Below are 22,376 nucleotides of genomic sequence, written 5' to 3'. Positions count from 1 at the left end.
CACCAAAGTCAGCAGGTTCAGCAGTGGGTTGAGACGAGTTATTGGCAACCTAGGTAAATACCTGGAGATGTTGACATGAATGCCGCAATGTCTCGTTGCGCTTGACCCCTGCTGCTGAAGGGTGTGTGGGGCCGCCCTGCGGCTCCGCTACCTAGCGCAAACAACTACTGGGCAAGCTTTCCAGCCAGCGCGCGCAATTGAAGCTTTGCAGCGCGTGAACTTTCCATCTTTACGCCATTTCTCATCCCACTTTCCCCCCAACCCGGAATAATAAACACGGCAGCATCTACAAGAAAAAATATTCGTCTCGAAAACAGCGACAGCAAAAGGATAACGAACAAAATACGCACATACCACCGATTCCTCATCACCAACAAATTCAACAAAAGATGCCTCCCAAAAAGCAGAGCGGCCCAGCCGTGCCCAAGATGATCTCGCGCCCAAAGCCGCCGCCACCGGGCGAAGAGATTGCCTCGGACGAGATCCAGCTGGGCGAGTTCGAGGGTGTCGAGACCTTGAGCTACTCCGAGGCGGAGCTGGTGCTGGAGGCGCTGGAGAAGAAGAGGCGGAAGGAGAAGCGCTACCATGAGACTGAGTACGTGTGGATGGCGCGCGTTTTCTTCTTGCGGGCGGCAGCATAGGGAAACGTGGGAGGGAAAATGACAGCATGAGACGAAGAAACGAGGGCTGACGATGCGATGGAACACACAAATAGGGTTCTGCAAAAGACGCGCGATCATCTCTCATTGTTCCGCCGCTTCAAGACCCCCGAGAACGTTCAGGCTGCCGAGCGGCTGTTGTCTGCCAGGCCGGAATTGCACAAGTTTGAGCGTGCTCAGATTGGTATGAATGCCTTGCTTGCAAGAAAACCCGAAAATCCCCATCAGAGTAGGCGGTATTAACGCTGCGTTCTAGCATCTCTGGTCCCTGAGAACAGCGACGAGGCCAAGAAGCTCATCCCGTCACTTAAGGACAAGTTTGACGACCATGACCTGGAAGATTTACTACAGGAGCTTTCCAAGTTCTGCGATTGATTTTGATTACAAGCCTTGGTTGGCTGGATTATTTTTGTTTCTACTGTTGGGAAGAATAGGTGATTGATACCTGTCTACTCTACCTTTCTTTATCATCTTGATTTCAGGTTTGTCGATTTTGCATGGCAGGCGTTCTGCGGCGCTTCTTGGGACGGCACAATACAAAATTGGGGCTTTTGACGGCGAAGATTGAGTATATTTTGATGGATTTTTTTTTTCTTCTCTTCAGCCTTTGAAAGCACCGAAAACCTACTCACTTTCTTCCTAATCTTGGAGAGGATAGAAAATCAAGGGAGCACACTTGCGCTGAATCCTTTCCGTCTCTCAGTCAACCAGGCTCAAGTCAGACCAACTTCCCGCGTGAACACCGTTCTCGACCTCCTTCGGGGTAGCCCGAAGCGTGGCACGGTGGCCTGACGAATCCACGCGTTGGTCCTGGGGGTTGTGCAACGACGATGGCGAGTATTGCTCTTCTCGACTACCTCCATGGTGCAAGGCGGGATTTACTGCCCTGTAGGGGCTGTGGCGCCGGGAGTTTGCCGCCGCCGACTCGACAGGCTCATATGCCCAGGAGGTGAAGGGCGATTGGGGCTGTCTGAAATCATCCACAGGCGGAGATACTCGCAATAGAGGTGGTGGACTTAGCCCCGCTGTCCTTATGATAAAGCCGTGTCCTCGGGTGTCTGGGTTCTCGGCCGTCGTGAAGATCTCACTGCCGTCCAGCTCGTGGGACTCGGGCAGAGAGTGCATGTTCTGAATTTGACGCGTTATGGTTTTCCCATCCGGGCTGCTGTTGGTGTTTCTGTGGCTGGAAATAAAGCTGTCGGCTACTGAAATGGTGCTTCTGGGAGACATGGGGCTGACTGGATCTGCGTCGCTACCACGTTGTGATTCCGTCAATGATGGGTGTGGTATTGATGGCGATGGCACCGTGGGCCTGGTATCTTCTTGCGGTCGGAGATCTGTCCATGATCAGTAACTGTTTTTAAAGGCATGTACACCTTTTGTTTGCCGGAGTTCAAGCCCGGTCGCTTTTCATCTTTCAGATAGCGGGATCGACCCACTTACCTCGACCGGGCGCATAGCATGGTACTACATTTTCTCGCCTCATTGAAGACAGCGTCTGGCCTCCACCTATTTCCCCCTCAGCTACCACCAACTTGTCATCCGCGGCCGAACCGCGGGGAACCAAGCCTGTATGCACCCGGGTTTGGTCGAAAGTGCCGACCTCCATAGGCCTCTTACCAGAGCCCCTAATCAGCAGCCAGGGGTCAAATGTGTGCCGGGTCCCTGTCTCGCCATTCTTCTTTTGTCGTTGCCTCCTTTTCCAACAAACGAACCAAAGCCACGCCAAGCAGAACACAACAACACCTGCCAAGGCGGAACCGATGACGAGGCCCGCTATCGCGCCAGGGGACAGGACACGATCGTCATTCGTCGAGTTTGCCGCTGCCGCGATCGGTGTGATGGATTCTGCAGCAACAACCACTTCAGTAGTCGGCTGCAGGGTTGACGTTTCGGTGACGATCTTTGTCGCGTTGGTCAATTCAAGCTTAACTATCACAGTCTCGACTTGGGGTGGCAGTAGTGAAGTAGAGAAGTGTCCCGGGCGTGCTGTAATGTAGACCCAACCCGGGAGTGATTGCGTGGTATCTGAGACGGATACATCTCCGGAGAGGGACGACATGGTGTCAAATACACAATCCGTATCAACGGGCTGGACTATGCTCGATGACAGAACCTTGCGGGCGCCGCGAGTATATCCCGTCGAAGGTGGAATACTATCGCTTTCTCTCCTTTGCAACTTGGCTTCCCTTTCTTGAGCAAAACCAAGAGAGTACAATGGCCTGCTGGATCGTATTTCATGGAGCTACCCATAGACATTCGAGCCTCATTGATACTACTTCAAGCCTGGCCAGGGGACTGGCTCGGTGATGGGAGGGACATGAGTGTCAGTATGGCATTACACGCTATTGCTCTGGCCCGCATTTTCTGGGCATTCTGAAAGTAACACAGGCGGCTATCCAGGCCCTGGATAGATGAGACATAGTCGACAGACGGGATTTTTCTGACGCGACAAAGGATCGTACAGGTCGAGGTTCTAAATGTGCAGAACAGAACGACGAGCCTATGCGTTGTACACAGAGTCCGCCTTTTGAGCGCACAGGCTTGTATCCTCTGACTCCGGTCCTACTTGAATGCACAAAGTCGACTGGGAGTGGACAGAATGCTGATTTGCTGTTTCTAAAGCCACTTAGAGTATATTTACCCACCCAACACCTGAACATTAGGAATGATCTGAGGTTAATATATGTTCTATCGGTAACATCTGACCTATGAGACTCCGTGTGCTATGTTCTTGTTGGTATTTTTTTATATTCAAACTCCCCTTGAAACTCAACAAGTCAAGCCAGACTGCTGGTTTCATCGTTTTGTGTATCAGCCATACTTTGTTGTACAATGTTGCTAAGGCCAAGTGTGGCTTGTTGGTCGGGAATTCATGGACCAATTGGCCAAAAGAGACCTGCAGCAACGCTTGGCTTCCTTAGCGACCAGCGGGATTGCTCAGACAAAAGTTCCATGCCCGTCCTTGGTGTCACCCACGTAATTGAAAATGCAGCTCGGTTTGTCATGCTAGATACTCAACCTGGTCGGAGAGCACAAAAAGAAAAAGTCCGGAACACGATCCCCCGTTCTTCATACTGGTGTTATCAGACTCCTATTTGTTGGCACTAGTTCACTGGTCGCTATGCTTTTGTATGGTCGGGATTAGATGAAAGAACCAAAAGAATAGCTCTACACACCTTAGACTAGATAGATGGGCAAGGTTAACCAGATTATTGACATCGATATACGCCTTTGTCTAGATTTTGGTGTGGTGTATGGCAAGCAAGTAGACATCATTATCTTGAGAGGTATACTGGCTTCGGAAACACTGGTAATAAAAAGAAACTTAATTACATGAGCTGAAAAAAAATTAAATTTTGCCTGGGTTTGCTCTACCTCCTAGATTTTCATGTGCATATGGATCTGGAATAAAAACATAGAGCAATCCCTATACTGTCTCGTTTCGCTAACTTGCATCAAGCTGTTAAAATGAGACTTCTGTAGCAAATTAGCAAGAATCGACCGCTGGCTGGCAGTTCAAAACTTTATACTACTATGAATAGGCCTTGAATCGCTCATGGTCAGGCACTGGCTAGTTGGCTTATGCTTCGTATGGCTGGGGTGTCAGTGCCACAGAGAAGTCGCATACGACCGACCATACACACTGGAATAAGAAGGGTGAATGACGATTCCTGTCTTTAGCCACGGGCTGGTCACGTACAATTTCCTAATGCCAAAAAATAAAATGGCTGTATCGCTTGAAAGCATCAGGGAGGTGAAGAAGGCAATGTTGTTGACTAAATGCTTAGACCCCGTGGGGGGTTTTGCAGGGGTTAAAAGTGACGGTGGGTGGTTTATATGGTATGGTATTGTGAAATGCAACAAAAAGTGAAGCATCAAAAAACATACAACACCGAGGATTCCCCAGTGGTCACCCACCTGAGTACTAGTTCGGCCCTCACTGGTTTGACTAGGGGAGAGCGGACGGGATCCCGTATATTCCAGTGGGTATGGTCGTATGTGAAGTATAGCCACTTGAGAATAGTATATAAACATCTTACTAAAAAGAAAGTGTTATTAAGTTGTTAACGTGTTTTTGCTCAAAGTACAACCATATTCACATTCGCATATATGCTGCAAATATTATGTAGGTGTTAATAAGATTACGTGGTCGATTAATCTGTAAAACCTGTATTACCTGCATGCATATATGCGTAAATAACGGGTAAATTCTGACTATCAATGGGTAAACATGTGATTAGGTAGACTATCTAAGAACAGTTGCCCTCTAATATTAATATGCATCCCTAATGAACAGATTCGTAAATTACGTGGTTAAAAACCCAGCGCCCACTCTGCCACTCGCCTGGGCTCAACAGCCAATTAGCGATCCAACATTTACCATAAAAGTTCCAGTCAGTTTACACGGGCTTCCCTCTATTTAGGCTGCTCACTCTCTACTCAGTATGTGGGCTTATATACCTGATTAGGAAAGGAAATCCGTACGTGCAGGTTTGGCGAACCGGATCAACCCAAACTGTCGGGTCCACTAGTGGAAAAGCGAGACCTCGCCGCTACTGGAGTAGTACTATACCTCCTCCACAAGCTTCCTGAATTTATTTATTACATGCCCTACAGTATTGATTATAGCTCCAATGCATCATGTAGAAGAGCATGCTATCCTCGAACTAACTACACGAACCTTTCAGCTCAAAATTTTCTAGTGTGGACTGTTTTGCTAAACAGCCCGGCCGAGGAGCCTGACAGGAAATATGTCCCTGTCCATTGCCAAGGTGATGTTATTTGCACGACGATACCAAAGTTGCATTACCCACCGCTGTGCCACAGTCTATCAAATGAAACACGCTCCTGCATGTTTGTGGTTCTCCTTCCCTTTTCATGCTATTCTGGTACCAGAGGTGCTATACACCCTGTAGGGAGAAAGGGTAATATATAGACCCATATATACATAGAAGAAGAAGAATCACAGCACCATCTAAAGCAGAAATGGGGTTTTGTAGTGTTCTATTTCGGTTATTAAGGTTCGAGTAGTCTGTTGTAACTATGACTGAAGATGAGTCTACAACTCATTTTCCTGTCTTATTTAATGTGATGGAATGCAGGGCACCACCAAAAACCATGGTGAGATTTGCCAAGCTTGTCAGGTTCGGCATTGGGGACACCAACAAGAACATCCCCTGATTCGTACATGCACGGCATGCACCAACAAAGCTGCGCGTTTAACATCAGGGGTTAACTGGTTGCGCCATTCCGGCTCCCGTATACCCGACGCTTGTATGGTCCAAGCTTGTGAGTTCAAGTGATAAACCGAAGCTGCCAACCAGTTCTGTAAAAAAGGCGAGCGAGTTTGTGTTCAGTAGCAGCGATGACTTGATTCTGTCCAAAATCTAGGCAATGAACAAACCATCATAAAATCTCGTCAACTGTCTTGTTGAAGAAAAAGAAAGAAAAAACTGAGCGTCTCAGAGCCAAACCAGTCAGCGCAACGCTCAGAGGCGGCGACAGAAACTGCTGGATTCGACAAAATCGTCATTGATCAACTCAACGACGCCGACGCTCGGAAGCTTCTCGACACTATAGATGCTATCCGCGACCTGCAGGTTGGCGAAATCGTCGACCTGCCTCAACCTCCATATGCAAGGCCAACCGAGCAGTGGTGAAGCCCCTAGGATCAAAACAGGTTCCGCCGCCCGCCCAGGTGAGCGGATGCTGTTCAAGCGGGTTCGGTTCGTCATCGACATGAGCCGCACGCGTGTCTTGATCGGGTCTGTGAGACTAGTTTTGCTCCCTGTTTGCTTCTCGTTGTATGGATTCGTGGGCGTTTGGATTTGAGTTTGCGCGTTGCTTTAACTTTTTTCCCCCTGAATGACAACTTGGAACCTTCTCGGTTTGCTTGCTTTTGATTTTAATCTCTGTATGGGTTTGGGAGTTAGGATATCTTCAGCCATTATACATACACTTGACTTTCATTAACGAAAACCTGACTAAAACAGTGAAGCGGTTGGAGCTTCCTAAATTCACGGCAATATTGTGAAGGGACACCGGACACAAGCAAACAAACGCACAAAAGCAGCAGCTTTACTAAAACTAAAGACTGTCATTTTTTTGTGTATTACATACGAATATGTGACACTAAAATTTAGACATCAAGTGTCATGCTATCTGTAAGTGTTCCGTCTATGCATCTGCATGCTGCCCTGATTCCCAAACGCCCAAATACCAACATGTTTCCCGAACAAGAATGCTCTTTTAAAGTATTCCCCGCGTGTGACAGAACGAGCAAAACAATGTTGAATGAGGAGCCATACCTTGCGGCATCCTTTTTTCTCCCCCTTTTCCGGTTTCCATAGGATGAAAAAGTTTAGTAAACATAAAAGTTCTCAGTCAAAGGATCCGCCTTCCTCATCTTTTCATTCTTCCTCCTCAGCATGAACCTCAAGAACCACACCATAGCCACGACGGCGACGCTAAACGCCGCGCTCGCAACCAAGGCCTTGAGAAACCTGGGCGAGTCGACGTCGGGCCAGAGGTACGGCGTGTAGACGCTGGCCAGGTTCGCACACGTGTTTGCCATGGCCATCGCGACGGCGCGCTTCTCGTCCGTCTGGCCCAGGGAGCTGCTGGTCCAGCCGATGACGATGTTGGTGACGCCGGCCAGGGAGCCGACGAAGAGCATGATGCCGGCGTAGCGCACGCCCGTGTTGAGCGAGGCGGCGCACATGACGAAGCCCAGGACGGCCACGACCTCGCACGCCGTGATGTGCCAGGTGCGCTCGTTGGTGCGGCCCGAGTGGTGCGCCACCCACACGCTGACGACCATGGCGACGACGTAAGGGGGTGAGGTCAGGGCGAGGGCGGCCGTCGTGTTGAAGCCGAGGGTTCGGACCAGCGTCGGGAGGAAGTTGAGGAAGCCGAGCGTCGTGACGTTGAGGTTGGAGAGCAGGCAAAACGCCCACGTCTTCCAGTCACGCACCGCCTGCGATAGCCCTTCGAGGATCGTCGTCTTGCCGCCGCCGCTGCGGTTCGTCGTGTCCCGCTCGATCCGGTCGTGGGCGAGCTGGCGCTGCTCCGGGGTCAACCAGGGAGTGGCGAGGGGCTTGTTGGGCAGCATGTAGAAGGCTGGGATGGCGACTGCTAGGGAGAGGGCGCCTTGGATTATAAAGAGCCTGTGGTGGTTGGTTGGGGTCTATGTTAGAACGTAGTATCCCAGCCTTGTTTATCGCCCTTGTGACTGCAGTGCCCGGGTAGACAAGTCGATGGGTGAGGTGGAAAGGGTAGGTTGGTTATTCTCTCACCATCTCCATCCAGCGATGCCGGCTCTGCCATCTAGCTGAAAGACTCCTGCTGCAAATGGACCAGAGAGGGCGCTGGCAACAAGATTTCCCGTGAAAAAGATTGAGATTCGAGTTGCTATCTCCTTCCGGGTGTAGAGTGTGCCGAGGAGATATGTCACGCCGGGGAAGAACTAAAAAGTATAAGTCAGTGAGTGTTTGAAACAAAAGAGCTCGACCATGTGGCTTACAGGAGCCTCGAAAACACCGAGGAGGAATCGGCAAGCAAGCATTGTTTTGTAGTCATGTGCCTTGTATGTAAGAAGGGTGACTAGCGACCATAATGCATTGAACCCTGTAGAGCATCCAGCAGGTTAGTGACTTGGTCAAGTACTTTGTAGCATTGGTTTGTGCCTGGGTAGTTTATTCTCTTACCAGCTAAGTAGAAGCTTGGTCGTACTCGACTCAACACCATGTTGCTTGGTATTTGCCCGACAAGATATCCTACGAACAGGATTGAAATGCATGTGTTGAATTGTGTACCCTGAAGGCCGAGGTCATCGGCCAGCCCATCGAGCTTTCCGTTGACTATGGCACTTCGGTCGAGAAAGTTGAAGAAGTACATGAGCCATATTATGGGCTGAGTGTGTTAGCTGGTTAGCATCAAATCTTTTATTTTTATTTTTTTTTATCTGTGGGATCGATCGATAAAGAATCACGCAAAGCTTACCATGCAGAACATATCCAACTTTCGAACAACAGCAAGTTCCTCTGGACTCCTCTCGATCGAGGCGCCAAAGTCATCAATCCTGACGCTAGCATCCTGCTTGCTCAGGCTGTTGGTGCCATCGTGCTGCCCCTTGAGAGGAGTAGGTACCTCTTCGTATGTAGGTGGGACCGAAGCCTCGGTCTTGATGGCAATATCCTCGTTGCTGCTGGAACTCATTTTGGCAAGTAAACGCGACAAGTTTTTCTCATGGTGCGCGACGTTGTCCTGCACGGCCGTTTTTGTGTTTTGACGGGAGCAGCCATGTTGCTTTTTTGGCAAAGCCAACTTATATCAACGGTTTCCATGTTTGGGCGGGAGTTGCGGGATGTACGGTAATGGAGTGCGCAATAACCTAAACAGGCTTTCAGCAAGGTTTTCGTGATGAATGTTTTTCTTTCGGCCATCATCTAATCTTGACCCCAAGTGGCTTATAGAAAGAGCGAGCATGATGGCATGGCAGACACAACATAAGGCAGAGCTGGAAAAATCCGCGGATCGCGGCCTCCCGGCAAACATATCTTGGGACACTGCGTCACCCCGAATGATCCGTACTTGGTTCGTAATACTAGTATGTCTTGGCAGAGCTTGCGCACAACCAACAAGACTTTGGACGAATGTCGAACCCGTTGAGAGTCAGCATCGCATCTCCCAAACAGGCCTACAAAGAAATTACTTTGACGGTTTGTATGCAACCCACCGGATGATCCGACGCTTTTAGCCGTCCGATCACCATCTTGAAGTTTAGATTAGGTTGGTGTAAGCGGAGAATACCTCCCGGTTGGATGAGTAACCCCAGACCTGCTACGTACCTGGAGGTCTAGGCGAGCCGCCCATGGATAGAATTAGCATGTTACATTTGGTATAGACTTTTGTTCTATTTCTACAGATATGTTTTACACAACCATTAGTCCAGGGGGCCATCACATAGACCAGCCCACACGGACAACGTCTCAACCCAACCTTTCCGCCTCCGCTAGCAGCTTTTCGATGCTAAAGTTCTCATTGCCCGTCCCGAACCACTCGACCAGCTCCCGCCTGGCCTTGGCCCTCTCCTCACTCTGGAGCTTGCCGCTGCCTGCTGAGACCGCTGGGTCCCAGCCGCCGTAGAAGCGCTGCAGGCACATGACGAGCCACTGCGCGTCGGCTATCTTGACCCCCCTGTTATCGACCATGCTGCCCTGCATCAGGACGACGCCCTTTTCGTCTGCCAGGTCCGGGTGATGCGTGACGGTCGTGTGGGGCTGCGCAAACTCGCCACGGTTCTTGTACTCAGCCAGCTGCGTGAAAAGCACGGTGCTGGTCCCCGTGGCCGCGTCAAATGTCCACTGCAAAAAGTGCATCTCGGCCCCCTGCTCCGGGTGCGGCACGGGGAGGACGAACTGCGGCCGCTGGCGGGCGAGAGCCTCCATGGCCTGGTAGGTAGGGGCGGGAACGACGGCGCAAAGGCTCTTGGGATCCGTCGTGTGCAGGAGCCTCCAGATCTCGGTCAGTTCGGGGACGGGGAGTTGGCGGACTTTGGGGAGGTCGACGATTGCGGAGAGGGGCTTCACTTGTGATGAGCCGCTGCTGTCCTTTTCCGTTGATGTTGATGATGAGTTGCTGCTTTGTTCTATAGGTGTGCCTGCCGCGTTGGAATCCGATTGGGTAGTTTGAGTAGCTCGGGCGGCAGGTTCGTCGGCCAAGATCTTGTCCAACCCAGGCGGAGCGATGGCGGCGGCAGCTCTTCGTTGCTCCTTGATCTTGTCGGCGTAGGCTTCCTTCAGCTCGTCAATACCGGTGAGTCCTTCCGACTTGGCCTTGCGGTCAAGCTTCTCGCGGTACTTTTCTGCAATGTTTTGGCGCGGGCGCGTCGTGGTGAGGAAGCGGATGTCATGCACCTCTGCCCATCGCCGCTGCTGCTTGTAGAGCTGTAATGGTCGGCAACGGCTGATGGACTGCCGGAGCATAGGGGCAGCAGCCCTGCCGAGCCCTGCTGCTGCCATTGTAATTTGGTGGTATAGGACAAACGAACTAAGTGTGGTTAGTGAATCTTAAAAAAAAAATGATCGCCGTCCTTCTGCAGAGAGCGTCGGGGTCTAGACTAGAACTAGCTGGTTCCTGCATATGCCGTCATTGGTTCAATTGCAGGGGTCTTGTATCATAGCTTGAGAAAATCTTTATCGCCACGTGATAGCTGGAGAACTTCCTCAGGGCTTTGCCACTTTCATCTTTCCAGAACTTCAACTTTGAAGACTAAAGGTAGCCAGGTAAGTGGTACCACAGGATTCAATAGTGATCGATCGCTTCATCAATTTTCAACTTAATGCTCCTTCCTGTCTTGTACTCTTGTATTTTGCCAATGATTAATACAAGCGACAAAGGTACCTGTTGCCCTCGGAGCTAGGCTCTCGGCGCCGAAGCTGGGTAAAGTCACATGATAAGTTATGACTACAGGGATAATATATCCCACGTGGAATTGCGCAACGTATGCAATTGTCTTTTGTAGATCGGAAACATCCGGGATCGCTGACACTCAGGTCAACGTATTATATGATTAATGATTAATCATCTGTCAACTCGCCATCATTCGATTTCGGACATTGGCTCTTGATAATCGGGATTTGGAATTCAACAGCCCGCCGCATAGGTACCAACCAGTTCCCGCCAAGAATTTGTGTACAGTCATCAAAAATTAAACAGCTCCGCGGATCGGAGCGGCGATATATTTAGAAACAAAAAAAGAAGAAAAAAAGTCAGCACGGAGCTCGGCTTTGACAGCTCGGTGTCACCGTCCAAGAGAATTAAAGATGTTCTAGACTTTGACGGGGAAGTTTCCAGCAAAACAATGATTGCAAATTGTAGTGGCAATGAAAATACAAACAAACTTATTTATTACTGACATCTTTCCTGTTGTTATCTGCCTGACTTACATTGCCCAGGAAAGCATGTCAAAAGTCCCATAGGGCGACATTTCCTGACCCGCTACAGACTGTAGAAAAAACATACGAAGTACGCGACTCTTATCGTCAATCCCAACTCCCGGGAAAAGAACCCACAAACTTACCTCAGAACGGAGTCCCGAGTGGGACCCCGTTGACTCTCTGCTCTCTGGCCAGACCAATCAACAAGATTCCATTTGTGAATCTAATCGCCGACCCTGAGCTTTAAGCTTCGAGCAAGAATTCTTCTCGTCCTCCTCCACGCCGAACCGAGTTTGTTCCGAACTTGTTGACTCTCCTTAGCTGTCAAGTCTCTTTCTGTCTTTTTCCCACAGCATATCCATCTCTCCTTAGTCCTCATATTCCTTCCAAAAACCCTGTATTATCTACCGTTGAAGTCAGAGACCTCAATTTTAATCACAATCCCAAGGTTTGTTTGCCCCCCCCTCTCCTCCATATCACATCCGCCGTAGATCCCTGCACACAACAGCCCATCTGAGCACGAACTGAACCATCACTCAACGCAGATGGCTTTTGCATCTCGTCAAATGCTCCGGGCTGCGTCCCGCACCAGCACCCGCGCCGCCTTCGCCCCTGCTGCATCCCGTGGCCTTGCTGCCCGCACCATTGCCGGCCGCCGCTTCTACTCGTCGTCTTCGTCCGAGCCCGCCAAGGCCTCGTCGTCCAACCTCGGCTGGATCGCTGGTGCCCTCGCCGCCGCTGCTGCTGGTGCCGGATACTGGTACACTCAGAACGGTGGCGCCGGCAAGCTCACCAAGCCCGAGTTCAAGGACTACCAGGCCGTATACAACGACATTGCCAACCGCCTCGAGGAGAACCCCGACTACGACGATGGTAGCTACGGTCCCGTCCTGGTCCGCCTGGCTTGGCACGCCAGTGGCACCTACGACAAGGAGACTGGCACTGGTGGCAGCAACGGTGCCACCATGCGCTTCTCGCCTGAGGGTAGCCACGGTGCCAATGCTGGTCTGAAGGCCGCTCGTGACTTCCTGGAGCCTATCAAGGGTAAGTAATACATGTCATAGGGGGTCCTGTCAGGGGTGGGGAGTGTTAAAGGAATCTTATCTCTTGCCCATAACTAACTCATTGCCGCCACCAACAACAGCCAAGTACCCCTGGATCACCTACTCTGACCTCTGGATCCTTGGAGGCGTCTGCGCCATCCAGGAGATGCTGGGCCCCAAGATCCCCTACCGCCCTGGCCGCTCCGACAAGGACGCCGCCGCCTGCACTCCCGACGGTCGCCTGCCCGACGCCGCCCAGCGCCAGGACCACGTCCGCAACATCTTTTACCGCATGGGCTTCAACGACCAGGAGATTGTCGCCCTGGCCGGCGCCCACGCCCTGGGTCGCTGCCACACCGACCGCAGTGGTTTCGACGGCCCCTGGACCTTTTCGCCTACCGTCCTGACCAACGACTACTTCAAGCTGCTGCTGAACGAGAAGTGGGAGTACAAGAAGTGGGATGGTCCTAAGCAGGTGAGTTTTTTCTTTCCCGGTCGGTAGGGAGTGTCAATGGTTTTGAAATATGAGATTCTGACCCCGGAATGAAACCAAAAACAGTACGTCGACAGCAAGACCAAGTCCCTCATGATGCTGCCCGCCGACATGTGCCTCATCGAGGACAAGAAGTTCAAGGAGTGGACCAAGAAGTACGCCGAGGACAATGACCTGTTCTTCAAGGACTTCGCTGCCGCCGTGCTCAAGCTGTTTGAGCTCGGTGTTCCCTTTGCCGAGGGTACCGAGAACCAGAGGTGGACCTTCAAGTCTACCAACGAGTAAAAATAAAAAAAAATAAAAAGAAGCAACTCGAGGGATCGGAACCGAATGGAGAAGAGGGACTTTTTATGATAGACATTGTTAGAAATTTTTTCTTTTAGAGGGTTAGATGTGGACCACTCCATATACCCAGATGGGGGGTGGCGGAGGTTGAGACGGCGGGGAGAAAGCTACTCTCCCAAGACTTGTATAAAGGCAGAAGCGGTCATCGCGACCATCTTTCTCAAATATCTCTTTTGTGTAAAGAGTGTACAAATACAGTACTTTTAGGAAACGTTCTCCCGCCGCTGATGCCCAATGTTTTATGATCGAGAGTGAGTAATGACGTTGGAATAAGGCTGGTACGGAATGTTTCGTTTGATGGGGTATTCGGAGGTTTCCACGACTTGCAGGTGTCCTTTCCTTGCCTTTCGCTTGGCTGCATCACATCCCCGCAGAGGCGAGGAGGAGGAGCGCCAAGACTTGACAGGTACATGGTTCCCCGCATCCTTCTTTTTCAACCCCGACGGGGTTAAGATGATGCTACGATGATGTGCCTTGATTCTCAGTCATTGAATAGGATGTTACAGAGATATGGGTTGCCCGGAAGTTGTGTAAAAATGTTGGGTCATCATGTCATTAATTGCCTTTCTCACAGAAAAGAGCACGGTAAAGGTCTATATGTGTACCAAAACAGCATGTAAGGTCAAGGTAGTTAATAGTAACACCTCCCTCACGCCGCCAATCTCCCTTCAACTTTTCCCCTCCACCACTCCGCCCAATCAAGCACCTTCCTTCCCTTCCTCGCATCCTCTGCACAAAACACCATGGCGTGACTGCGCAGGACCTCCTCAAGGCTGCAGCCCACAAGCTCCCTCTGGGCCCTATCGGCGCTCCAGCCGTGGTTCTTGACCTTGTCGACGGCCAGGACGAACTGCCTGGTGAGGCCGTTGTCGCCGCCGCCGTGGCCGACGCTCTCGAGCCGGGGCTTGTGGACCGTGGTCTGGCCGGTGCGAAAGTCGGACACGGAGATGGTCTGCGAGTCGGCGTGCACCTCACCGTGCTCGCCGTAGATGAGCGTGTGGCGCTGGCAGATCTTGGTCGTCTGCGACACCATGTGGAAGGTCGCCTGCTTCGCGCCGAGGCTCCGCGGCTCGTCCTCGTCCCACGTCAGCGTCACCACTTGGTTGTCGCACACGTCGTTGTCGCCCTCCCAGACGCAGCGGCCGAACCAGTTGCGCGCCTTGACCTCCTCGTCTGGCACGGTGGCGTCGTAGTCCTCGCCTAGTTTGGATAGCAGCGCCTCCCGGGCCTGGTTCTTGTCCGTGTAGCTCTCGATGTCCGGCACCACGATGTCGATCGGCCAGTTTGTGTTGCTCGAGTCCAGGCTGCGCAGACCAAAGCTGTCGGTGCCGTCGGCGTAGATGCGCTTGGCCGAAAACTTGCATTCCTTCTCGATGGAGCAGGATAGACAGTTGGTGGCGGCCCCGGCCGCCTTTGGTTTCCTGCTCTTCTTGAACAGATGCAGCCCGCCAGAGCTGGACACTGTGGACGGGAGGTGGGGCTCCTCCCCGGCGCAGAGAAGCCACAGCAAAACGTCAATGTCATGGCAGCTCTTGGTCAGCAGGCTCGGGGCAGACGTGTCCTCGCGGCGCCAGTTGCCGCGGACGTACGAGTGGGTAAAGTGCCACCACCCGACGGGTTCCGTGTGCACCACGTTGAGAACGTCGCCCACGCACCTCTCCTCCAGCAGCAGCCTGCGCAGCTCGATGTTGTGCGGGCTGTAGCGCAGCACGTGCCCTATCGAGAAGACGTTCCCCGCCGCCCGCAGCGCCCGGTACATGTCGACGCAGTCCCCGAGGCGCGTGGCCAGCGGTTTCTCGCACATGACGTGCAGGCCGCCCAGCTCGGCCAGGCCCATGACGACCTCGCGGTGGAGGTGGTCCTGGACGCAGACGAAGACGGCATCGACGCCGGTGGAATCGCTTTCGTCACCGCCCCGGCTGCTGCTGCTGCTGCTGCTGCTGCATCTTTCCCGGCGGGCCTTTTCGTACGCCACAAACGCCTTCCAGTCGCCGAAGCTGTGGGGTTCCGCGTCGGTCCAGCCGGCGATGAACTGGGTGCCGATGACGGAGCGGCGATAAGGGTCCGGCTCGGCGACGGCGACGACGATGCCGTTGCTGGACGTCTTTACCGAAGATGCATACGTCTGGCCGCGGGACCCGGCGCCGATTATCAGGATGCGGGGTGGGGAGGCCGACATGGGTGGTGGGGGTGGGGGAAGGACATTTTCTGATGGTTCTGCCATTGCTTCTTGTGTGGTTTCTTGGTGGAAACTCTAATGAGAGTGGGAGGGTGAATTTGTTTCTCCGAGGTGATTTACTATAGTAGTTAGTGGGTTAGACAAGCTTGCGTAGGTCGTCTTGGGTTGATGGATGGAGGAAGGTTGGATCCGCTTTTGAAGTCTGTGCGTTACCCCGGATTTTGAGTTGAATGGCATGAACCACTTAGCTTGAAGCGATTTGCAACGTAAAGTAACCATACCCCACTTTATATATTTGCATGCCGGGCATTTCCTACATTGTACAACCGCTCAAAAAGGCAGGCAGGATGCAAACTTTACATCAGTGATTGGATGCATTATCTGCTACATGCCTGATAGGCAAGAGGTAAATCACTACTACGTTGCAATGGCCATACGGTGAAGGCTTCTGGTCTGATACCTTTTGGGACGCTGCAGGGGTAACTGTAACAATCCTTCGGAGCCCAAAGGACCAACTCAGTTTCGATCTCGACCCAAAGTAACAATGGAACCACACTTTCGAGTTGGCGCCCGATAGAAATATTGTACTTGGAGCTGCAAACAGGACAAGATAATGACGTCTGGTCTCTTTCGGGTATGGGTACTTGCCTCTAGCGATATGACAATACGGAAGCCATTCGGTTATTGTACCCGAGATAACAAATCTTGTTTTTTTTTTTTTTTTTTTTTTTTTTTTTTTTTTTTTTTTTTTTTCCCCTTCAACACTGAGAATACATCCATGCTTTACCCATCAAGACAATATCCCACCTAGCAGTGATTTCCTACCCCCACGTTCTTGACGATAACATCCACCTGTACCCCAGGATGGTGGCGTGTTCCTCCGATAGACCACCACTCACCATAGTCCCAGACCGAGTCGCAGTTATACAGGAGAGCATTCGCCGCATGGGCAATCCAGGAGAAGCCGGTGGGAGTGGTCCAGCTCGAGTTGCCCTAGAGTTTTGTGGTTTTATTGTCAGCCATCTCGTTTTCCAGTCTTCTCTTTTCTTCTTCCTCCTTCTTGGAAAAGAAAACTTACCAAGTTGCACCAAGAAATCCCACTATTGTGCTGACACGCAACCCTCTGGCACTCCCCAGCCAAGATGGTGGCGGGACCGGGCACCTTCATCAGGTAGTCGATGTTCCGCTTCGTATAAGGGATGTCTGCCTGGTACCGGTGGCAGAGGCACTCGGACCAGTCGCCGTAGCCCTCGGCCGGCTTGTTCTGCTCGGGCCATTCGAAGCCGTACTCGTAGCCCTTGTGCATGCATAGCATCCAGTCCGGCGGCTTGGGGCAGCCGTGGCACCCGATCCTGCTGTAGTCTCCCTTGTCTTCCTTTTGTCGCTTGTCGAAGGCGGTGAACGTGTTTGAGAGAGGTCTGACGGCAGGCCCGGCCGGGCTGGCGAGGGAGGCTATCTCTGTGGCCTCGAAGAAGGCACGCCGCTTTGCGAGCTGTGGGGCAAAGTCGGTCTCGTAGTTTGGGTTGAGGAGGAGAATCTCGTTCCAGACTTTTTGTACCGTCCCGTTGAGGATGATGTGCTCGCCGGGTCGGATCTCGACTTCGAAGCGAGGCTCTGTCATGACGAAGCCGGGAGGTGGGAAGACCTGTCAGTGGAAGGAATCGAGGGCTGGTTGTTAGCTAGGTACTCAAATATTCTGAGGTGGTTGCTTGGTTGAAAGCTCATTGTCAAGCATTCGCGGGTAGTGAGTTGGTAAGCAGTATTGTTTTTCCACTACTCTGCGTGCAGAAAAGAGGGGAATAGAGCAGATCCAACTCACATCGTCTTCGATTGGTACGACTGGTGTTGTGAGGATCGCAGGCACCAGGCCAATCAAAAGAAGTAAATACGAAGATAGAAAATGCATGATCCCTTGACTGGTAAGTACCAAGTTCAAGACTGTAAAATGGGCTGTTTGTACTCAGGGTAAAGAATCAGGCTGACTACCTGTTCAAATTTACCGAAACCTCAACAACTTCAAGATTCGATGGCGAGAGAGCCATTTATAGGCGAAGGCATTAGTAGAGCTTCAAGGCTGATATCCAAAAGTCAAAAATTATATGCATGAAAATAGACAATTATAGCCTAGTGCTAGAAAAGGGGCTGGGGCACCAGAAGCTTTAGGGCTGCTGTTTTTTTTTTCTTTTTTTTTTTTTTGTCTGCTGCCTTCTTACCGTAATGCCCCTATCGTACGCAGCGACTCTGCTAGGCTTACATTCTCATGCATTGCGTGCGGCTATAGTACATTGTCAAAATAATATCTAAATTCGCAATGTATGGGGGCAAGATGTAGAGAATTAGAGGATATAGTTCAGAACCTAAGACCCAAGTCACTTTTCTGTATCGTAATTTCTTTGGGCCTTTTCTGTACTAGAGCTGATTCTTGGTTAGATAACTAGAATAATATGTGCATTTATGTTCTCTTAACCCCTACTGTCTCAAACCATTTGGGTGGCCACAAGTACCGTCATAATCAAAAGTATCGCCACTAGCAAAGTAAGTTGATGGTGTGAACCTCTGCATAGCAGTTGATATTCAAGGTTTCCGGGTCAACTTGACTAGCATATGCACACAGACCGAAAGTGCCGCAGAAGAGGGTAAAACCTACAAATCCAATGCAGGGACACAAACAAAGCCTATCAGCACGCAGAATATTTGACAACTATCGTTGTCACCAACACGAACAGTTCGGTGAGTATGGAGTACAGGAAGAGGCTGACACGGACGACAATACATGCAATGTCGCTTTAATTTGGAGAAGAACATGGCCCAAAATAATTTTGCTTTCTGTCATCTCGTACGTATTTACAAAGGATTTGTATGCTTATTTGAGAATGGTGCCAGTGAGATTTTCTCCAACTTGACATACAACCACTCGGAATGCCTCCATTCTCAAGCCGACGATACAGCAGCCATCCCATGCTACTGGCTGAGTGCCATAATCTTAGTGGCAGCATGCTCGGCGGCGATCACGATCATGGCAGACGGGTTGTTGGTCACCATTCCCGGGAATATGGATGCGTCAACGACAAAGAGGTTATCGGTACCGTATACCTTGGTGTTGGTGTCGACGACGGCCGTGCCGCCGTTGCGACCGTCGTCGGTGCCGAGCTTGGTGGTACCTAATGGAGTGAAGAAAAATAGATATCAGCATGGCTTCGGGTCGCTACCAGGGGCTACTAGACTCTACTTACCCATCCAATGGTTCGCCCTCCGCTGAGCAGGCGTCGTCAGCAACGAGTTGACATACGCCTCACTGGTCTGGTTGACCGTGGGGACGTGCCAGGTCAGGTTCCGCACGCCACTGAGCGACACGCGGACGTTTTCGAGGGCCTGAATGACGGCCAGGCGGTCGTTGTCGTCGCGCAGATACGGCGGGGTCACGACACGCGTGTCCAGTCTGCTGGTGATGGACATGCGGCCTCTGCTTGTCAGGCCACGGCCGAGGTACATGCTCATGGTCATCGAAGTGTTTGTGGTACCCTCGACGCGGGCAGTCCACTGGAACTGCCTGACGATGCCGTCGGCGCCCTTGACCTCCTCCCAGAACAGCGGGCCGATGTTGGGCGCCGCCTGCGCGAGGATGCCCGTGCGGCTGTTGAGGTACTTCTCCTCGTCCGACGGGATCGGGTGGTCCCAGGCCTCGTAAAAGTCGTAGAAGACGACGTCGGGGTGGTCTATGATGGTGTCGGTGTTGACGTGGTCGAGAAGGTTGTAGCCCACGGGCAGGTTGATCCACTCCGACTCGCTGATCATGGATGCGCCATCGGACGCTGACCCCTTGACCGTGGCCAGGGAATCGGCTGGACCAATGCCGCTGCGGAACAGCACCTTTGCGGTGCCAAAGACGCCGGCCGACAGGATAACGCGGCCTGTGCTTGCTGTTACGTTGACCACTCCCGAGTAGCCATGGCCGGTCGCGGGGTTGCCCTCGATCTCGACCCCCGTAATGCGCCCGCCGGACCGCACCAGCCTCTTGACACCTGTGTCGGTGATAAGGCGGAAGTTGGAGCGCTCGGCGGCAGTCTTGAGGTAGGTTGCCAGGGGACCGCCACGTTCACCGCCGGAGAACATAAAGGTCGAGTGTCCGAATGTCCGGTTCTTGCGGTCAGGGGAGGAGTTGGGTTCGTCGATTCGTGACCAGCCCGCCGAGCTGAGACCCGAGGACAAAACATTGAAGCCTTGGTCATAATAGATCCTGCCGTCTTGTGAGGGTCTAACCGTGCCGGGAATGCGAGAGAAGACACGGTCCGTGGCCTGGCGAGTGTCGCTGGACTTCCAGCCCGCGGGGAAGTTCTCGTCCCAATCAAGGGGGTGAGGCTGTTCAGGGGTTGTTGTCAGTTTGGAGTATTAACGGATGGCTGCACAATAGCAGCTGAGCTGAAGTTTATAGGCCTTACCTTCCACCACAGACCGGCATTCACAGCAACGCCACCTCCCAGCACACAACCAGCCATCTGGTCCATGTCTGTGCATGCAACACCAGCAGAGTCGGCCCAGATCTGGTTACAAAGACCAGGGACATCGAACCTAGTCAGCTTGGTATCATTGAGCCAGTCAGGACGCATGGTGCCACCCCAGTAGCCTGTCGAGGGTGGTCCCTTTTCAATCAGCAAAACACTGTGACCCTTCTCGCTGAGCTTGTCGGCAACAGTGATGCCGCCCGCGCCGGCTCCGACTACGATGTAATCAAACTCCTCAGTTGGTGCGGGAGTAAAGGTCACTGCAGGTGCCGAGGTGGTAGTAGTGGCCGGGATTGATGTCTCTGAGGTTGTTGCTGGTGCTGAGGTCATGGTGGCTGCTGTGGTTCTGCGGTTTTCATACATAAAGTCAGTGACCCCTGCAGCTTATGGGAGTCTAAAGTATGGCAACAGACCGGGCATCAAAAGTGGATGTAGAAAGGAAGTCGAACAAATGTATACTCACGTTGGAGAGGTAGCACCGCAGTTGCCCGAAACAGTCTTGGTCGCCAGCCCAACCCACTGGCTATATTCGCTCCTAGCCAAACCCTGCAAGACTGCGCCGTACTGACCAAACCCGGTATCGTGGAATCCGTGGGTGATCTTGTCCGGGCAGTCTGGGTTGGTGGGCGTGTCGGAGCCAGACGCGCGACCCAGGACCAAGAAGCCCTGGCTGGTAGATGTCTTTCCAGCATCGCCATCCTGCTCCCAGGCCAAGCAGCCCTGGCAGCGGTAGGTGACCTCGTAGTAGTCGTCGGTGATCTTTGACGAGATCTGCGTGAGCTTGGCATCGCCCTTGTAGACGCCGGGGAAGTCGTAGCCCGTGACGTAGCGGAAGCTGGTCAGCACCTCGTCGCCGTGCGGCCAGGCGACGAGCAGCAGGGCGCCAATCATCTGACCAGACTCGCCGTGCGAAAGTCCGCACCAGCCGCCCTCACCTTTGCTGCTTTTGCCGCATCGCTAAGTTTAGTGCAAGACAGTCTTTATGTCAGTCGCATGACTACTTGTGGAGGAATGATAAACTCATATAAGTCTTGGTGTGGGTGGGAAGGCCTTACAAGGAGACCAATGTATTCGGTTGAGTCTGTCGTCAAGGCATTCTCGGGCAGAGCCATACCAAACTCAAAAGGAGCTTGAGAGCCTCCGGCGGCGGCGGACCAGGTGCCAAAAGTAATTCCGGACTCGTGCTCAACCATGGTGGGTTCTTGGGCGACGCATGATTGAGCGGCTTGTACACTATGTCAGCTCATGTTTGGCCAGCGAGACAGCATGGATAGTCTATATATTTGAACCTACATAGCGCGGCCACCGCAAGGGCGGCGATGCGGCCACTTCTGAGCTTCATGTTGTGCTATATGAATGGCAAACAAGCTGCCAGAAGAACAACGACGATGAAGGATTGGCCGAAGATCTATATCAGATCAACAGTCGCAAAGAACGAGCGGCGAACAATCGAGATAAGATCCAGTTCGTGGACAAGGGAAGAAAGAAGGAAAGCCCACATGAAATCACATCGACACAAAGGAGGGTGATCAATGGCTACTATATGCAGTCCAGGGGCTCATATGATGGCGGTCCAGACTAGGATAATGAAAAAAAAGCCAGGTCCCGAGGCTGCGGGTCGTAAATCACTCTATCATCACCCCAAAACAAACCGGTGATGTAGCATTCAGCCTCGGACACAGACTCCGAAAATATGGAAGATCAAATCAGAGTAAAAAAAAAGTGCCAGGGTTCCCGCAGCCTCCAAATGAGGAAGTTCGACCTCCTTCTATGCCTGTTAGAATACTGGCTCGTCGGTAAATCCGGGGCGTGAAACAAGCGCAGATCCCAGACAGCAGAAGAAAAAAGAATAATACAGGCAGGCAAGCCGCCACTGGAATTTCTGGGATAACTAATAAGGTGTCGCATAGAAGAGCCAGGCGGGGGACGAGAGATTTAGGCTGCAATATGGAGCTATAGCTGATCGTTTGCCAGGTATTTGTGAACCCTCCGGGCCCACCGAGGTAATGAATGGGATGACAGGCCCTCGTTTTCCTGCTGGGAACGAGCGGGCAGAACCTCTGTTTTTTTCCCCAGTCTGACAGAGGCAGGTGGGGTGGTCCTCTTTTCTCACAGTACCGATAGAATAGGGTAGGTATGTAAGCCAAGACAAGAACGGGAAAGGGTTTCCTGGAGGCATTACGTGGGTAAAAAAAGGCTGCGGAGAATTTCA

At 52.1% G+C, this 22,376-nt stretch overlaps 12 protein-coding genes across 12 annotated transcripts; 4 read left to right on the top strand and 8 right to left on the bottom strand.

Annotated features, from left to right (window-relative positions):
- Nucleotides 1–229: 229 nt before the first annotated feature.
- On the top strand, nt 230–1,985 carry PgNI_03011 (uncharacterized protein). Its single transcript, XM_031123067.1, has 3 exons — nt 230–595; nt 716–843; nt 916–1,985. Exons 1-3 carry the CDS (start codon nt 390–392, stop codon nt 1,032–1,034), a joined length of 453 nt encoding a protein of 150 aa, XP_030983629.1. The 5' UTR covers nt 230–389; the 3' UTR covers nt 1,035–1,985.
- Nucleotides 1,359–2,721, bottom strand: PgNI_03010 (uncharacterized protein; the record flags this gene model as incomplete). The annotated part of the gene is made up of 2 exons (XM_031123066.1): nt 1,359–1,996; nt 2,103–2,721. The coding sequence occupies 2 exons, from the start codon at nt 2,719–2,721 to the stop codon at nt 1,359–1,361; spliced, it is 1,257 nt and encodes a 418-aa protein (XP_030983630.1).
- Nucleotides 2,722–4,039: 1,318 nt separating this feature from the next.
- PgNI_03009 (uncharacterized protein) lies at nt 4,040–4,701 on the bottom strand. Its single transcript, XM_031123065.1, has 2 exons — nt 4,551–4,701; nt 4,040–4,305 (listed from the first exon to the last, which is right to left on the bottom strand). Exons 1-2 carry the CDS (start codon nt 4,695–4,697, stop codon nt 4,243–4,245), a joined length of 210 nt encoding a protein of 69 aa, XP_030984779.1. The 5' UTR covers nt 4,698–4,701; the 3' UTR covers nt 4,040–4,242.
- A 1,450-nt stretch (nt 4,702–6,151) lies between these two features.
- PgNI_03008 (uncharacterized protein) lies at nt 6,152–6,763 on the bottom strand (the record flags this gene model as incomplete). The annotated part of the gene is made up of 2 exons (XM_031123064.1): nt 6,152–6,429; nt 6,724–6,763. The coding sequence occupies 2 exons, from the start codon at nt 6,761–6,763 to the stop codon at nt 6,152–6,154; spliced, it is 318 nt and encodes a 105-aa protein (XP_030984778.1).
- A 260-nt stretch (nt 6,764–7,023) lies between these two features.
- On the bottom strand, nt 7,024–8,879 carry PgNI_03007 (uncharacterized protein; the record flags this gene model as incomplete). Its single annotated transcript, XM_031123063.1, has 5 exons — nt 7,024–7,828; nt 7,958–8,127; nt 8,185–8,288; nt 8,369–8,573; nt 8,664–8,879. 5 exons carry the CDS (start codon nt 8,877–8,879, stop codon nt 7,024–7,026), a joined length of 1,500 nt encoding a protein of 499 aa, XP_030984781.1.
- Nucleotides 8,880–9,652: 773 nt separating this feature from the next.
- PgNI_03006 (uncharacterized protein) lies at nt 9,653–10,684 on the bottom strand (the record flags this gene model as incomplete). The annotated part of the gene is made up of 1 exon (XM_031123062.1): nt 9,653–10,684. One exon carries the CDS (start codon nt 10,682–10,684, stop codon nt 9,653–9,655), a length of 1,032 nt encoding a protein of 343 aa, XP_030984780.1.
- Nucleotides 10,685–11,551: 867 nt separating this feature from the next.
- PgNI_03005 (uncharacterized protein) lies at nt 11,552–14,006 on the top strand. Its single transcript, XM_031123061.1, has 4 exons — nt 11,552–12,050; nt 12,148–12,646; nt 12,747–13,120; nt 13,205–14,006. Exons 2-4 carry the CDS (start codon nt 12,148–12,150, stop codon nt 13,421–13,423), a joined length of 1,092 nt encoding a protein of 363 aa, XP_030984783.1. The 5' UTR covers nt 11,552–12,050; the 3' UTR covers nt 13,424–14,006.
- Nucleotides 14,007–14,132: 126 nt separating this feature from the next.
- PgNI_03004 (uncharacterized protein) lies at nt 14,133–15,707 on the bottom strand (the record flags this gene model as incomplete). The annotated part of the gene is made up of 1 exon (XM_031123060.1): nt 14,133–15,707. The coding sequence occupies one exon, from the start codon at nt 15,705–15,707 to the stop codon at nt 14,133–14,135; it is 1,575 nt and encodes a 524-aa protein (XP_030984782.1).
- A 673-nt stretch (nt 15,708–16,380) lies between these two features.
- PgNI_03003 (uncharacterized protein) lies at nt 16,381–17,417 on the top strand. Its single transcript, XM_031123059.1, has 2 exons — nt 16,381–16,676; nt 16,800–17,417. Exons 1-2 carry the CDS (start codon nt 16,527–16,529, stop codon nt 17,061–17,063), a joined length of 414 nt encoding a protein of 137 aa, XP_030984785.1. The 5' UTR covers nt 16,381–16,526; the 3' UTR covers nt 17,064–17,417.
- Nucleotides 16,470–17,568, bottom strand: PgNI_03002 (uncharacterized protein; the record flags this gene model as incomplete). The annotated part of the gene is made up of 3 exons (XM_031123058.1): nt 16,470–16,655; nt 16,741–17,307; nt 17,482–17,568. The coding sequence occupies 3 exons, from the start codon at nt 17,566–17,568 to the stop codon at nt 16,470–16,472; spliced, it is 840 nt and encodes a 279-aa protein (XP_030984784.1).
- An 894-nt stretch (nt 17,569–18,462) lies between these two features.
- On the bottom strand, nt 18,463–21,793 carry PgNI_03000 (uncharacterized protein). Its single transcript, XM_031123056.1, has 6 exons — nt 21,458–21,793; nt 21,220–21,389; nt 20,628–21,121; nt 20,102–20,510; nt 18,896–20,021; nt 18,463–18,823 (listed from the first exon to the last, which is right to left on the bottom strand). The coding sequence occupies exons 1-6, from the start codon at nt 21,504–21,506 to the stop codon at nt 18,624–18,626; spliced, it is 2,448 nt and encodes an 815-aa protein (XP_030984786.1). The 5' UTR covers nt 21,507–21,793; the 3' UTR covers nt 18,463–18,623.
- PgNI_03001 (uncharacterized protein) lies at nt 21,400–21,746 on the top strand (the record flags this gene model as incomplete). Its single annotated transcript, XM_031123057.1, has 2 exons — nt 21,400–21,411; nt 21,462–21,746. 2 exons carry the CDS (start codon nt 21,400–21,402, stop codon nt 21,744–21,746), a joined length of 297 nt encoding a protein of 98 aa, XP_030984787.1.
- Nucleotides 21,794–22,376: the final 583 nt, after the last annotated feature.

Source organism: Pyricularia grisea, assembly GCF_004355905.1.
Source record: "Pyricularia grisea strain NI907 chromosome Unknown Pyricularia_grisea_NI907_Scaffold_2, whole genome shotgun sequence".
NCBI classification, from domain to species: Eukaryota; Fungi; Ascomycota; class Sordariomycetes; order Magnaporthales; family Pyriculariaceae; genus Pyricularia; species Pyricularia grisea.
Note: the sequence above shows the minus strand (reverse complement) of the source record. Positions and strands in the feature narration are given on the sequence as shown.